The sequence below is a fragment of the Acipenser ruthenus genome, chromosome 5, assembly GCF_902713425.1.
Source record: "Acipenser ruthenus chromosome 5, fAciRut3.2 maternal haplotype, whole genome shotgun sequence".
NCBI classification, from domain to species: Eukaryota; Metazoa; Chordata; class Actinopteri; order Acipenseriformes; family Acipenseridae; genus Acipenser; species Acipenser ruthenus.
In genome coordinates, this window is record NC_081193.1 from 20,179,141 (window position 1) to 20,192,271 (window position 13,131).

Sequence of the window (13,131 nt, forward strand, 5' to 3'; positions counted from 1 at the left end):
AAAAAATAAGGAAGGCAATGTGTGTCATTTTCATATCTCTCTTTCATTCATTTCTTTATGATTTTGTATTTACGAGGTACGTAAAACCTCTCAAAATCAATAACATATCTGTATGTATCTGTGTTAAATATGTTTGATGTGTCTGAAAATTTAAGCCTGTAATTTTGCAAGGTACAAAACGGACACTGTCCTGTAAATCTGTAAAGCATGTGTGTTTCGTCTCAAATATATTCCAGTGAAATGTTATATTATTATTTTAGACGTACACAGTACAACTAATTAACAAAGAGGGTATGTTTTTTGTCACACAATTGACAAAGACTTTTTAAAATTTGAAATAAAGAATACATTGTGTTAACCTACGTTACGTATTTTCTCCACATTGCCTCCTTAATTGTATCCCTCACAAGCTGCTTTTTTACAGTGTGTTCAGTAGCTTCCATGCGATAGTGTGCTCAAACCTTTGCCCCATCTTTAAAATCACTAAGTTGAAAATGATAAGGAGGCCATATTCTTATTTTTTGTCCAACACCTGGTAGTAGCACAGATGTAAAAACTCAGGGTAAAAAATGGTACTGAAATCACTTGACGGGCAGTCTCATTGCGCTTGTTTTGCGATCACCGGGTGCCCCATAATCAGGTGCTAACAACCTTTGCTTTCGTGTTAGTGTGTTTCCCTGTGATCAAAATCAGGCCCTAAGTGTAATTATCATGTATTATAGTTTAGATTCTGTCATGGTAAAAATCATGGCATAGTCCTAGCTAGCAGAAAATAGACAATTTCACAGAATGATCACTGTTTTTTTTAATATTTGTGCTAAATAAACATCTATTTAATGTATTTAACATGTACTTTATGTTTTTTTTTAACACAGGCTCTTTTTTTCAGTGCCTTTTCAAACAACTTTAACAGGAATATGCTTTTAATTTTAACATGTATTCCTTGTCCGTATTTGTTAAAAAAAAAAAAATAAATCAAAAAAATATTTAAAAAAATCAAAAAAAATGAAATAATAATAATAATAATAATAATAATAATAATAATAATAATAATAAAATGTTATGGTTGTAAATTGAGATTTTTACAACAATATCTGTTTCGTCAGTGTCTATTTAAACACAGTTGTGGTTTTGGGATTACAAGATCTACATTAAATGTTCACTTCTGATGCGATGTCTGTCATCCCTGAGCACATTGTTTAAACATATGGCTCGTTCTGCATTTACGCTGTTGACAGGTACTGTTAAGCACCGCAGGGCAACTACAGCAAGAGCTGCAAGTCGGGGTTGTATGCTTCTCCAAAACTCTAAGCCGTCCTCCCTTTAGGTTTTGCATTATCAAGGTTATGCAGAAGTATATTTCCAAAATAATTTGCACAAACAGGAAATGTGTTTTTAATGAATTTGTACTATAAGATGTAATTTCTAATATGTGACTGCTAAATTTTAATCCTATTAATGAGAGTTGACTGTGTTATGATTTTTCCCAATGGTTTTAAATGCTTGTTTTTACATATTTTATACCATGCTTACTACAGTAGTAGGCACAGTTGATCACGTGGCACGTTCTGCAGTCCAGCTCCTTTTTAATAACATTTCCTCCAGATTTTATATATTTTTTGGTTGTTCTAGAAAAAGTTGTATGATCTGTAATGTGGTTTGCTAACACAGGGAAATGAAAAAATGTTTGTAGGATTCTACAGAGTGGAGAAATAAAATGTGTTTTTTTTGTTAGCATGTGTACAACCAACAAGAAGTGAGGGAACTTCTCGGGCGCTTAGATTTGGGGAACCGGACAAAAATCGGACAGAAAGGATCTTCGGGACTGTCGAGGTCTGTTTCTGCTTTTGGCATTGTTGGTAAGAACCTTGGATAATGACATTTTAAGTGGTCTGTTTTAACAATTTAAACAGTGGCGGGTCTCACTGCCACCACCTACATTTTTTTTAAGTGGGTCTTTAACAGGCCTGGAGGGAAATCCCAGTTAAACAGCGATGGTATTTAGATGCTCCACTGTGTAGATTGTTAAAATAAACCCCTATATCTCTTTTCGCTGTCATTTTTCCTCCTATTTTGTTCCCACAACAGCTGTTTCATTAATGCTAAGGCTAGGGAATATAATTCTGCATGCTTTCTGATATGTCTTCAATTATCTAGAAATACAATGTGTTCAAATCAAAGAAAGCAATACAGAAAAGCCTGTGACATCAAGTCTCTGACACAGCACAGACTAAACCTTTAGACATACACTAAGTAATAAAATTGCTGAATAATATTACAGACTGGGATTCTCTAGCTTCAAGGAAATGCATCAAGTTGATGAGGTACAAATGGAACAACTTGACATTTACTGGCATGTAACACACATCATGTTGTAGGTTTTATTCTAAAATATAATCATCTCACTGAGCAAGCTGACCTGTTCTTGAGTTGTGTAGTCAAATAGACTTTTTTCTTTGCTTAGTGTTTGTAGATATGTGTTGGCTCTACTAGTGGGAGAAACAGATAATTAGCATGTGTGTAATACCCAACTTTCTTATATAATATTTGGGTTATTTGCTAAGTGCTGCTTTCAAGAGCAAAAAGTAGGTCATTTTGTTGTATTTAAAGTCGAGGTAAGAGGTTTGGAGAGTGCTTATTTACAAATAAGTGTCTTAACCTTTTTAGCCAAGTAGATCTTAACGGGCTATATAGGTCAGTTTGAAAAGCAAGTTATTAATTGGAAAGTCTGTTTTTACTTCTGTGAGTTTGCAAAAATTCTGCTGCTATGCTTCCTTTCAACAAATAGCACAAGAAACCTAAAGTATATGGTATAGGTTTTACTTCCAGAATAGATATTTCAGTGCTTTATCATGCTGAGAGAGTGTAATCATTCTTTACCTGAACATAACAAGACCCTAAACCTGTTACTGTTATTAGGCTATAACAGCACTCTGACATCAGTTAACAGATTCCTTTTTAAAAAAAACACATTTAAAAAACTGAATTATGCCAGTTTGCTCAAGACTTCCCCCAATGGTAAAACGTGCTGTAAAATTTATTAAACATGCCAGATATTCATTTCTGAGGGAGAGTGTTTATCGTCATGGGATCCAACAAAGATGAAAAACAATATTATGTAGATTCAGACAGTAGAAAGTGTTTCTTTAACCAGCATGTAAATTTTCTTTTTGCTTTTTCAAATACAGGTTTTGTACGTTTTTTAGAAGGCTATTACATTGTGTTGATTACAAAACGAAGAAAGATGGCTGATATAGGAGGGCATTCAATCTATAAAATTGAAGATACTAATATGATCTACATTCCAAATGACTCGGTCAGAGTTGCACATCCTGATGAAGCCAGGTAGTCCAAACTTGATGACGTCGATGTTGTTATTGTTTATTTTATTATGTTTTTACATTAGCCTCCAATGGCAAGATAATAATCCCTGTAGACAGAGAAGTCAGCCTGCTTGTGTAAAGTCTATATATCTGGGCTGATTCAAGCTCAGCTGGAAAACTAACTGTACTCCCAATTTAAAGGAATCTGCCTGGAAACATTCTACTAGTTAGTTCAACCACAAATAAGGATAGCAGTATATCGAAAAATCTAGTAGTAGGTTAATAAAAAATGTGAAATGTGACCTTAAATAAGACAAAATAAGAAAATACACCAAACATTGACTACTGTATGATAACCATATTGTTATTTTTATCTTTCTTTTCCTCTCAATTACCTAATAATGTTTAATGTCACTGTGGACAAAATGGTCAATAGTCAACTCAATACACTATAATGTGTGTTGGTTTTTATACTGTATTTCAACATTCTTAAACAAGAGTTAATAAAATGCATACTATAGCCATGTATTACATGCAGAAATATCTTACAAATATGAAAAAAGAACAATCTGTGCATGTCTTATTTTTTTTTTTCGCTATGTTAAAAAACATGCTTTTCAAATATTAGTACTAGCAGTACTACAGTATCACAAACTTGTAACTGGTATTGTGAATATAATTTAAACTTTTTTTTTTCCACCTTTAGATATGGGAGGATTTTCCAAAATGTTGATCTGTCCAGCAACTTTTACTTCAGGTAAATTTTAAACTGCTGTGTTTATTTTCTATTCACATTAATTGTATTCTTTTATTTTGCATACCATAACGTGAAGAGAATAACATAGAATCACATATACAGCTAGTGGCCTGTTTATTCAGGAGCTTGTCTTCAAATTGCTCTGATTGGTCGTTTGTTTTGAAATTGTAGCTACAGCTATGACTTGAGCCATTCCCTGCAGTACAATCTCACAGTCCTGAAGATGCCCAGTGAGATGCTGAAGACGGAGGAGGTCTCAACACAGAGTCGACAGGACAGCTTTGATATCTTCGAAGATGAAGGTTTACCTACACAAGGTTGGAGTTAATTACTTTGGCATTTTGAGTGACTAGCTGAACATCAGTTCAGGGGAAAAAACAAGGTCCATATTATAAAAGCCTTTAATTTAAACTTGTTGACTCCACTCCAGAATAACTCCACTCAAAGAAGCAGACGCCTAGTGCAGTATAGGAAAAACAACCTTTCTCAACACAGTAGACCATGTAATCCTGCGGCATAAAGTATTTTTATTTAGTACATTTAGAAGCCCAGGATACCCCCAAAACGATGTAATTTGTTATTGTAGGATTGTCAGGTTCATTTGTGTTGAGAGTATTTGAGTGACCTTAAAAAAAGAAACACTGAAGTCTATGAAAGGCCAGGGTTGTGGCAGATAGTGTATTGTGCACTCCATGACTTAACTTTCAGGTTGTTTTGTTTTTCAGTGGTTTATGGCATCAGCAACGAACCCTATGCAAAATATGTGTGGAATGCCCAGCTGCTGGAAAAAATCAAAGATAATGTGCATCCAGACTGGCTTTTGTATGTCATTCATGGATTCTGTGGGCAGTCCAGTATCTTTTTTATAATTCTACCTTTTTATAAACATTTTAGCATGGAAATTAGTAAAGCAGTGCAGTTTACTGTCCAAGGATTCTTTTATTTTGTTTTGCTTTTTAGTTTTAGTTTTTAGCAAATGAAACCACCAGTGACTGGTCTGGATTACAGCCTAGAATGTCAGTGTTTTGAATATCAATATATTAGATTCTGTGTGCTCTGTTTTTATCTTTTGAGTAAAAGCCCAAAATAGAAAGTGTTGCTCGCGTTAAATAAATCCCTCCATAAAAACAGACATTAAACATAAATGGCAAGCAGCATTTCAGCAATGCTGAACAAAGAAAACAATGTTAATACAACTGAAGTCATTTATATTGTACAGTCCACATTTTAAATAGATGGAAATTACAAATGGCATGTGGTAACCACAAGTTAATTCATATGAAGTGAAGAACAACTAAAACAAAACAGCCAGGCGTTTATACAAATGACACAACTCCCACCGTTTTTTGGTTAAATTCCGGGAACAGAATGCTTTGTGATTCATCACTCAATTATTTCCCAACCTTAACCTTAACACCCAAGAGCTGCTGATATATGGTCGACCAGTTCACGTCACCCTGATTGCCAGAAGATCGAGCAAGTTTGCTGGAACACGTTTCCTGAAGAGAGGAGCCAACTGCGAGGTACAGTACAGTACTGTGCTGGCCATCAATTGGTTTGATTTAAGTTTGGCTGGCTTTGATTTCTTGGCATTAGCACTACTAGAAGGTCACACTTCATAAAGCGTGCTTTCTTGATAAATTTACCTGAACCAGTTTGCCATTTGAGTGCTTTTTTAAATATGATTCCTAATTAACAAGAGCATAGTTGGGGTAAATGAACAGCATAGTATGTAACAGCTAATCAAACAAAGGTGATCAACAAAATGCATTCTAAAAACAATGTTGCTCAATTGCTCATCATGTTTTCAACATATACAGTTCAAGTCATAGACTGGGAGTTTTAACATGCTATTTTTTGTGCAGGGGGACGTAGCTAATGAAGTAGAAACAGAACAGATAATCCATGATGCATCAGTGATGTCCTTTACTGCCGGGAGTTACTCTTCTTATGTCCAAGTCCGAGGTTCTGTCCCTCTGTATTGGTCTCAGGACATTTCCACCATGATGCCCAAACCACCCATTAGATGTAAGTTTGAAAAAAAAAAAATAATACAGAATTAGCATGTGTTTTATTTAGGTTTTCAGGATAATCAGTGAAAGTACCCAGATGCCATTGACACACAAGATTGCCCATAACTTTCTTGACTTTCATAATGGGTACCATCTTTATTAATGCTGTCCAATGTGATCAGCTCTGAACTCTTAGCATCCTTAAAGTAGTTTTTTAATTCTTGTTTTATTTATGGTGAAGAATTTTCTGTGGAAGTAATCTTTTACATTTATAAATGATTTCCATTACACGAGAGTAGATGTTAAAACTTCATGCTGATTTGAACTCGGCTCTCGCCAAGATAAGCACCAACTAAGACGTAGCTTTACAGTAAACTAATGTGATCCATATGTGTCTCCATCCAAAAAAGTGCTCAGTTCTTCACAGTGCTGTGAAAAAGCGGGCTGGAAATGTCCGCTCCGCTTCAGCAACTACCCCGCTCCACTCTCCCGCTCCATATACATTTGGCTCGGTCCGCTCCGCTTGCACTGTCTGATTGCAGCCAGATTCGAAAATACTGACTCACAAAGGCATGTCGATGCAAAAGGCACAAGCACTTAAATGGCTTTGCATACTAGTTCTCATTATTCCATACGCAGAGATAACCAAAAATCATGAAGTAATTGTTTTGAAAAAGAGAGCTTCAGGCTATTATCACATGATAAATCTACAAGTCCTGTACTGCTGGGGGCAAGGCTGCATTTTGTAGACTTTTGTTGAGCTTATTGAGCAGATCAAACACATCTGCAAGATAAGCAAGCATTGCAAGCCGCTGTGAATCTTGGAGAAGTCCAGCATAAGGAAATCGTTGTTTCTCCAGAAAAAAAAAGCATTGCTTCTCATCTCAGCTCAAACAAACGTGTCAAAACCTTCCCACAGGAAAGCCATCGACCAGTAGGCATATTCTTAGCAGCTAAAGCTTCGCGATGTATTGAACAACGAGTCCAGGTAGCATTGCGTGCAACATGCTGAATTCGAGTCACCAGACCATTGTTTTTTCCCGTCATAGCTCTGGCACCATCAGTACATCCACCAATACACTGACCCCAGACCAGCCCAGCATCTTTAACTGCTTCAGAAACAGTGTCATGAATGCTTTCCACAGTAGCTCGACTTGAAAGTGGACAACAAAACAATACATCCTCCTGCACAGATCTGTCGCAATTGTATATTACAAAAGCTAAGAGCTGTGCAGCCCTCTGATGCATCAGTTGATTCATCAAGTAGGATAGCAAAAAACGTCACTGTTTTTCACTTGCATATAAAGCTATTTATGAACGTCAGCAGTCATTTCATGAATGCGTCGTGCAACTGAATCGTTTGAAAGGCGTATAACTTTTAATTTACTTGTGGAATCAGGTCCCAACATATTAGTTGCCATGTCAGCAGCACATGGCGCTATAGTGATTCAGCAGTGGGTTAGGGCTTACCGCTTCTTGCTATCCTTAAGCCACCATGTAGGACGCACAGAGAGCTTTAGTATTCACACTGCTTGCATCAAATGACATCTTGTTGTTTTTGCAGATTCGCTAACTTCCTCTGGAAAAAATCTGTTGGTTTGTCTTTCAGGGAAAGATGCTTGTTTTCTAAATGATGGCGCATTTTTGAAAGCTTCATACTTTCATGACTTCCATGTTCACATTCCTCACTGGCCGTCTTAGAAGCAGGCTTTTTCATCCACAAAATAGCTTGTCTTTGTATAATGGTGTGCACAGGCTACCTGTTGATGACGTCAGGCCAGGAAGAGAATCAACACAGACAGTCGGTACTTTGTTGAAAGCGCTGCTTGTGCGGTTTAATATTAAATAAACAAAACAAAAGGTTTTAACAAAACACACAAACACTGGCACAAAACAAAATGGCACTATGGCCAAAACAGAAAACACAGTGAACACTTAACACACAAGTATCGTGCTTAGCTATGTCAGCACGAGTAGCAATTGCTTTAGTTTTTAGACTGATCTTACTTCTCCTTCTCTCTCCCGTTCTTTCACCCTGAATATACCAACCCCAAGTGAGTGATTCGTGCCTCTATATATACAGCTGTGCCGGGATTTAATTTCTAATTAATCATTCACTTCAATCCCAGCACGTGAACTATATTGTTCTTATACAGTTCTATGGTTCTCAGTCTCTCTGGATAGCCAAGTCATGGTTCCCATTGAAAGGAACCTATAATGAACAATAAAGACCCATATTTCTCTGACTTTGGCGAAAAAGAAACCTTTATAAATGTGCTCCTTGACAACATTTCATGATGAAGAGTAAACCAAGTTAGTTTCTTCTTGACACATACTACGATTTCACAGCAAAGGTGTCACCCTACTGCTTTGATCCAGTTACATAAAAATACAATGTGCATTAAGCCTGGGCTTGAAGGGCATTGTTCCCAGGCAACCATCACATCACTGACACACCTTAAAATGAAGGTATACAGTATGTGTGCAGAATTGGCATTATGGTTCGATTCATGTGTGTCCCCTTGAGTCTGCTACACTGCTACAATAGGTGACTAGTTCCTTTCATCTGTTTTCTTTTGCAGTGGACCAAGCAGACCCCTACGCCCACGTAGCAGCACTCCACTTTGACCAGATGCTTCAGAGGTTCGGGTCTCCAATAATTATACTGAATCTAGTCAAGGTACTGTGTCACTGCAGTTTGAGATAATACCACCTGCAGGTTGTTTTCCATAGTTTACTACATATTGTATGGGCTTTCAAATCAATTTCCTTGCATCTTACTGGCACTAACAAAACTATCACTATAAAATCTTTTGTTAGAGCATTTTAAAAACAAATAACAATGTAATGTTGTTTAAGAGTAACCCCAGTGAAAAAAATATAGATATGAACAGGAAATTGAAATCTGTAGCAACTGGGATGTTTTTGACTGAGAGTTTTGTCAGTTTCAGAAACAATTAAAAGACTTAGAGGTAGATGTACTAAGATGGACCAGTCGCAGCGCAAACATACCCCAATTTGCATTTTCATTCTAACAATTCGCAAAGTGCACATTTTGTCGTATGTACTAAGAAAATATATGTTAATGAAAAGAGCCGCAATATACTAATATAAATATTATTTACATCATCTTAGCGAGCTCTCTAGCGAGAGTTGTGCAACATTTTTTTGAATAAAATAGCAGCAGTTGAGTTGTTGTTTGCTGCAGCAGAGAGTGCCCGAAGGATAACATCTATACATGCAAGGGTGCAAGAATCAAAATAACATTGTTTTTGTTAAATCTGTCATCTGTACAATGCATTCTGTTCTGTCTTTATTTTATCTATTTTAGTACTGTTATTTATATATATATATATATATATATAAATGAAAGGCAATTTAATCCCAGCAGATACTATAGTGGGGGCCCCAACCTTCACCCCCAAAAACTTTTCATAATCATACAGTAGCCCCTCGCTAAACCGGACATGTTTGTCCGAAATAACACTAATGTGTTTTAGGTACGCTACATATTACATTTTGTAAAAATATCATAAATCTGTACAGTAGGCCTATACAGTATACAGTACAGTAGTAAAATCAAATGAATATCTAGCGCACTTTTTGTAATTTAGCCTACTGGTAACACAAAATAAATCATGCTGCTGCATTGTACACATTGGTGTACAATGCAAATAAAAGATTATTTTAAATTGAAACTAAATTATTTTTTTATTTTATTTGTATTATTATTATTTTTAACTTGGTCTACTTAGTAGCCTAGACAATTAACACACAGTAGATCATGGTCCTATACAGATGCTCAGAATGAGCTGGAGGGGTTAGTGGCACATGTGTGCAGTCTATTACTCCCAACACGCTGGGAAAACCACAAATGTCATAGAAATTTGTTTTCAAGGCTTGTAAGTACACCCTGACTTTAGTGAAAATTAGGTACTTGGGTGTTCGTCTCAAAAAATACATTGAGCACAACTGGCAACACACGAGAAAAAGCGGACTGGGAAATGCTAGCAACAATTGCGACTGTTTAAACATGCTTTCAAAAGTTCTTAACACATTGATGCAATTGTAAGTGTTGCAATTGCCCGTAGCTTTAGTACATCTCATTACAATATTTTTGATCCCTCATTTGCACTGTCTCCACCCTGTTTTTGGAATTTCTGCAGGAACGCCCAGAATTACATATTCATTTAAGGCTAAAGTGCAAGTAAGAACTGCAGCTGCAAAGCATTCATTAAAATGATGCTAACAGCGTTGCGTTTGTTTAGTACATTTCATGCTACACTTCCGACTGGTTTGCATGTGGTTTGCAACGATTGCGACGGACGCAACCCTTTAGTACATCTATTCATGTAATCTAGTCGAAGCAAAAAAGTTTTATTTATCCAGTACCTAAACTGATGGCTTTAGTTGATTTGCTATATTATACATTTTTTGGTGTCTGAAAGTTTACGTAAGCATAAAAATTGAGAATTTGCATAAAATCAGACCATGTTAACATGCTGTTTTTAGAGGATAATCAGCAACTCAAACTGGTTACTTTATTGTTTGTTTCCTAGAAACACATTTAACCTTGTGCATTAAAACTTTTTTGTACTATTTTGTGTTTGGATATGTTTTAAAAAGATTTACAAGAGAGCCAGTGCCATATTGTAAGTACTATTAAAATCCAGATCAAAGCTTACCTTGATGAATGTAAAACTTGATGAAAATATCAGGTATAGAAAGGGTTATTGAGTGAAGGTACCCTTACTGAACTCAAAAAGCATGATTGTACGAGTACAGTGTAAAAACTGTATATTAAATCCATATCTCAAGAATCCATAGCACACGTTGACAAGCAACAAATGGTATTACTACCAACTATTTCCAAAACAAACCCCATTAGATTTATCTTATTAATATTCCTATGTTGCTGCAAATGCTTCAGCCTGACATTTTTGACATTGAGTTGATTGTAGTCACATTGCGACTCACATGTTGGATGCTACAGATTCACAAGGTCGGGCCATGTGATTCAGTGTGTGTGTGTGTGTGTGGGTGGTGCTGGTGGTGTTGGGGGGGGGGGGGGGGGTGCTTTGAACGTTTTGCTAAAGAATCCAAACAATAGCACTTTAGTGTTCACAGTAATGATTCCACTACATGCTCAAGGTAATAGAAAAGTGGGAAGAAGACAGAGGCACAGTATGTGTGAAACCAAGTTTGAAAATTGAATTTGTCACATTTGGAAAAATAAAGATTAGTTGACAGTTGTGCTTTGTTGGAAGACACCGGTTGTATTCAGCCATTTTTATAATGGGGAACCATGTAGTTCATGCACAGAGTGATGAACAATTATTTCAAGTAGGAAGAAAAATAAAGAAAGGAAAGTATTTAGTTAAATTGAATAGAGCCTGGACACAGCTTTGAAGCCATTTCCTGGTGAAGATTAACTTCCTTTGGAAAGGCATTAGGGTCACACACTTTGTTTGCACACTTTATAGACTTTTTCACAGATGTTAGTTTGACTGCTTAGCGATGGCCTCTTGCAGTATGCCTTGGTTCCTGATAAAGCTATTTAGGTGCCCTGGCCAATGCAGGGACCAGAACTAGTTTACTGCTGACCACAGGAGCTTGCGTTTTTTGGAAATGTGGATCTTGTGGCACCCCCTTTTCATTTAAAAAAGTATTCCGTTACGTAGCTTGCCATAAACACAATTTCTAATTAGCCAGGTTCTGTACAATCTCCAGTTCGGAATCCAGTTGTCTTAAATATGTATTTATTTATTTATTTATTTATTTATAGTATTTAACCTGGGGAGGCATTTAAAAACATTATCTTACTTATGAGGGGTCATTGTGCAAAAAGCTTGCTATGTCAAGTGGTCAAGACTTTTCTTTACTACTTAAAGAAAAATATATATATATATGTTGTATCTAGCTATATATATATATATATATATATATATATATATATATATATATATATATATATAAATAAAATTATATATATTATATTATAATATGCCAGATTCTGCTGAGTCGCCCTGTTTGAATGATCAGACCCCCTCCCTTTTAAGCATGCCTAATTGTAACGTAATCCTACCTAATGTTAAAAATACTCCCTCTGCAATAATGCCTGTGTAATGTTGGAATGTATTTTCTAGTGTTATAACCAGGCTACAGTACTTGCACTGCTCAGATTATTTTATTAATGTTATTAGTTGTTAGAATTAATACAGCAAAAAAAAAACTGTGTAGCTAATGCTACTGTAGCTTTAACTGGAAGACCTTACCTTAGATTGTTACAAAGGGGTACTTTGAGCAAATGTCTTTGAGCTCTGGCCAAGGAAATAAAGAATATTGAACAGAGAAATCTTGTTTGGTCATTGTTTATATTGTTTATTGTTAGTCACTGTTTGCTTCAGTGGAACACTGTGATTATTTATTTATTTTTAGATCTGTGCTGCTTTTGCGTTTTTTTTTAAATTGTACATTCAGTTGGAAGGTTTTTTCCTTTAAAAAATAAATAAATAAAAACAGACTACCTCTAATTTTCTCCGATAGACCTTCTGCCTCTCCTGTGTGTCGAGAGGTACACACAATTTACATCAGGGCTTCTGGTTTTCTGTTTTTGTCTGACTTTTCGCCTCTCCTTTACGAATTAATTTCAGAATTAAGACGTTTCTCAGTTTTAATTCAGAAGCTAAAACACATTACACAGTGCTCAGAGTCATTTTAAAAGGAAAGTAGTTAAACACAACGAAAACACAGAAAACCAGAAGCTCTCAATATATTATTCAGTGTTAACTCATCAATGGCATTGGTTGTTGCTTTATTTATATAAATTAAGGTTTGATGAGTGTCTCTTTTTTAACTAATATCACAATACACTAAATAACATGCAGACTACGTCCAAGAAGTATTAAACCATTGTAGTATTGAAAATAAAACATGACGATTTATATTAATACTGTGCATGAATTTCAGCTTCTACAGTCTGTTCTTGGTGAAAGACAGTTACATGTACAACGATTTTAAAGCTGTATTTGCCTTTTGC

General features: G+C 35.8%; 1 protein-coding gene across 3 annotated transcripts in view; it reads left to right on the top strand.

The window, feature by feature from the left end:
* Positions 1-13,131, top strand: part of fig4a (FIG4 phosphoinositide 5-phosphatase a) — an 80,689-nt gene that overhangs the window by 10,361 nt on the left and 57,197 nt on the right. For all 3 annotated transcript variants that reach the window (XR_009328671.1, XM_059023783.1, XM_059023782.1), the window contains exons 4-11: positions 1,736-1,859; positions 3,189-3,345; positions 4,030-4,080; positions 4,252-4,397; positions 4,806-4,934; positions 5,503-5,603; positions 5,946-6,108; positions 8,675-8,772. Coding sequence is in view for 2 of the 3 variants with exons in the window: in XM_059023783.1 (XP_058879766.1) it covers positions 1,736-1,859; positions 3,189-3,345; positions 4,030-4,080; positions 4,252-4,397; positions 4,806-4,934; positions 5,503-5,603; positions 5,946-6,108; positions 8,675-8,772 (969 nt within the window). In the remaining variant the exon portion in view is untranslated. The remainder of the gene's footprint in view (positions 1-1,735; positions 1,860-3,188; positions 3,346-4,029; positions 4,081-4,251; positions 4,398-4,805; positions 4,935-5,502; positions 5,604-5,945; positions 6,109-8,674; positions 8,773-13,131) is intronic.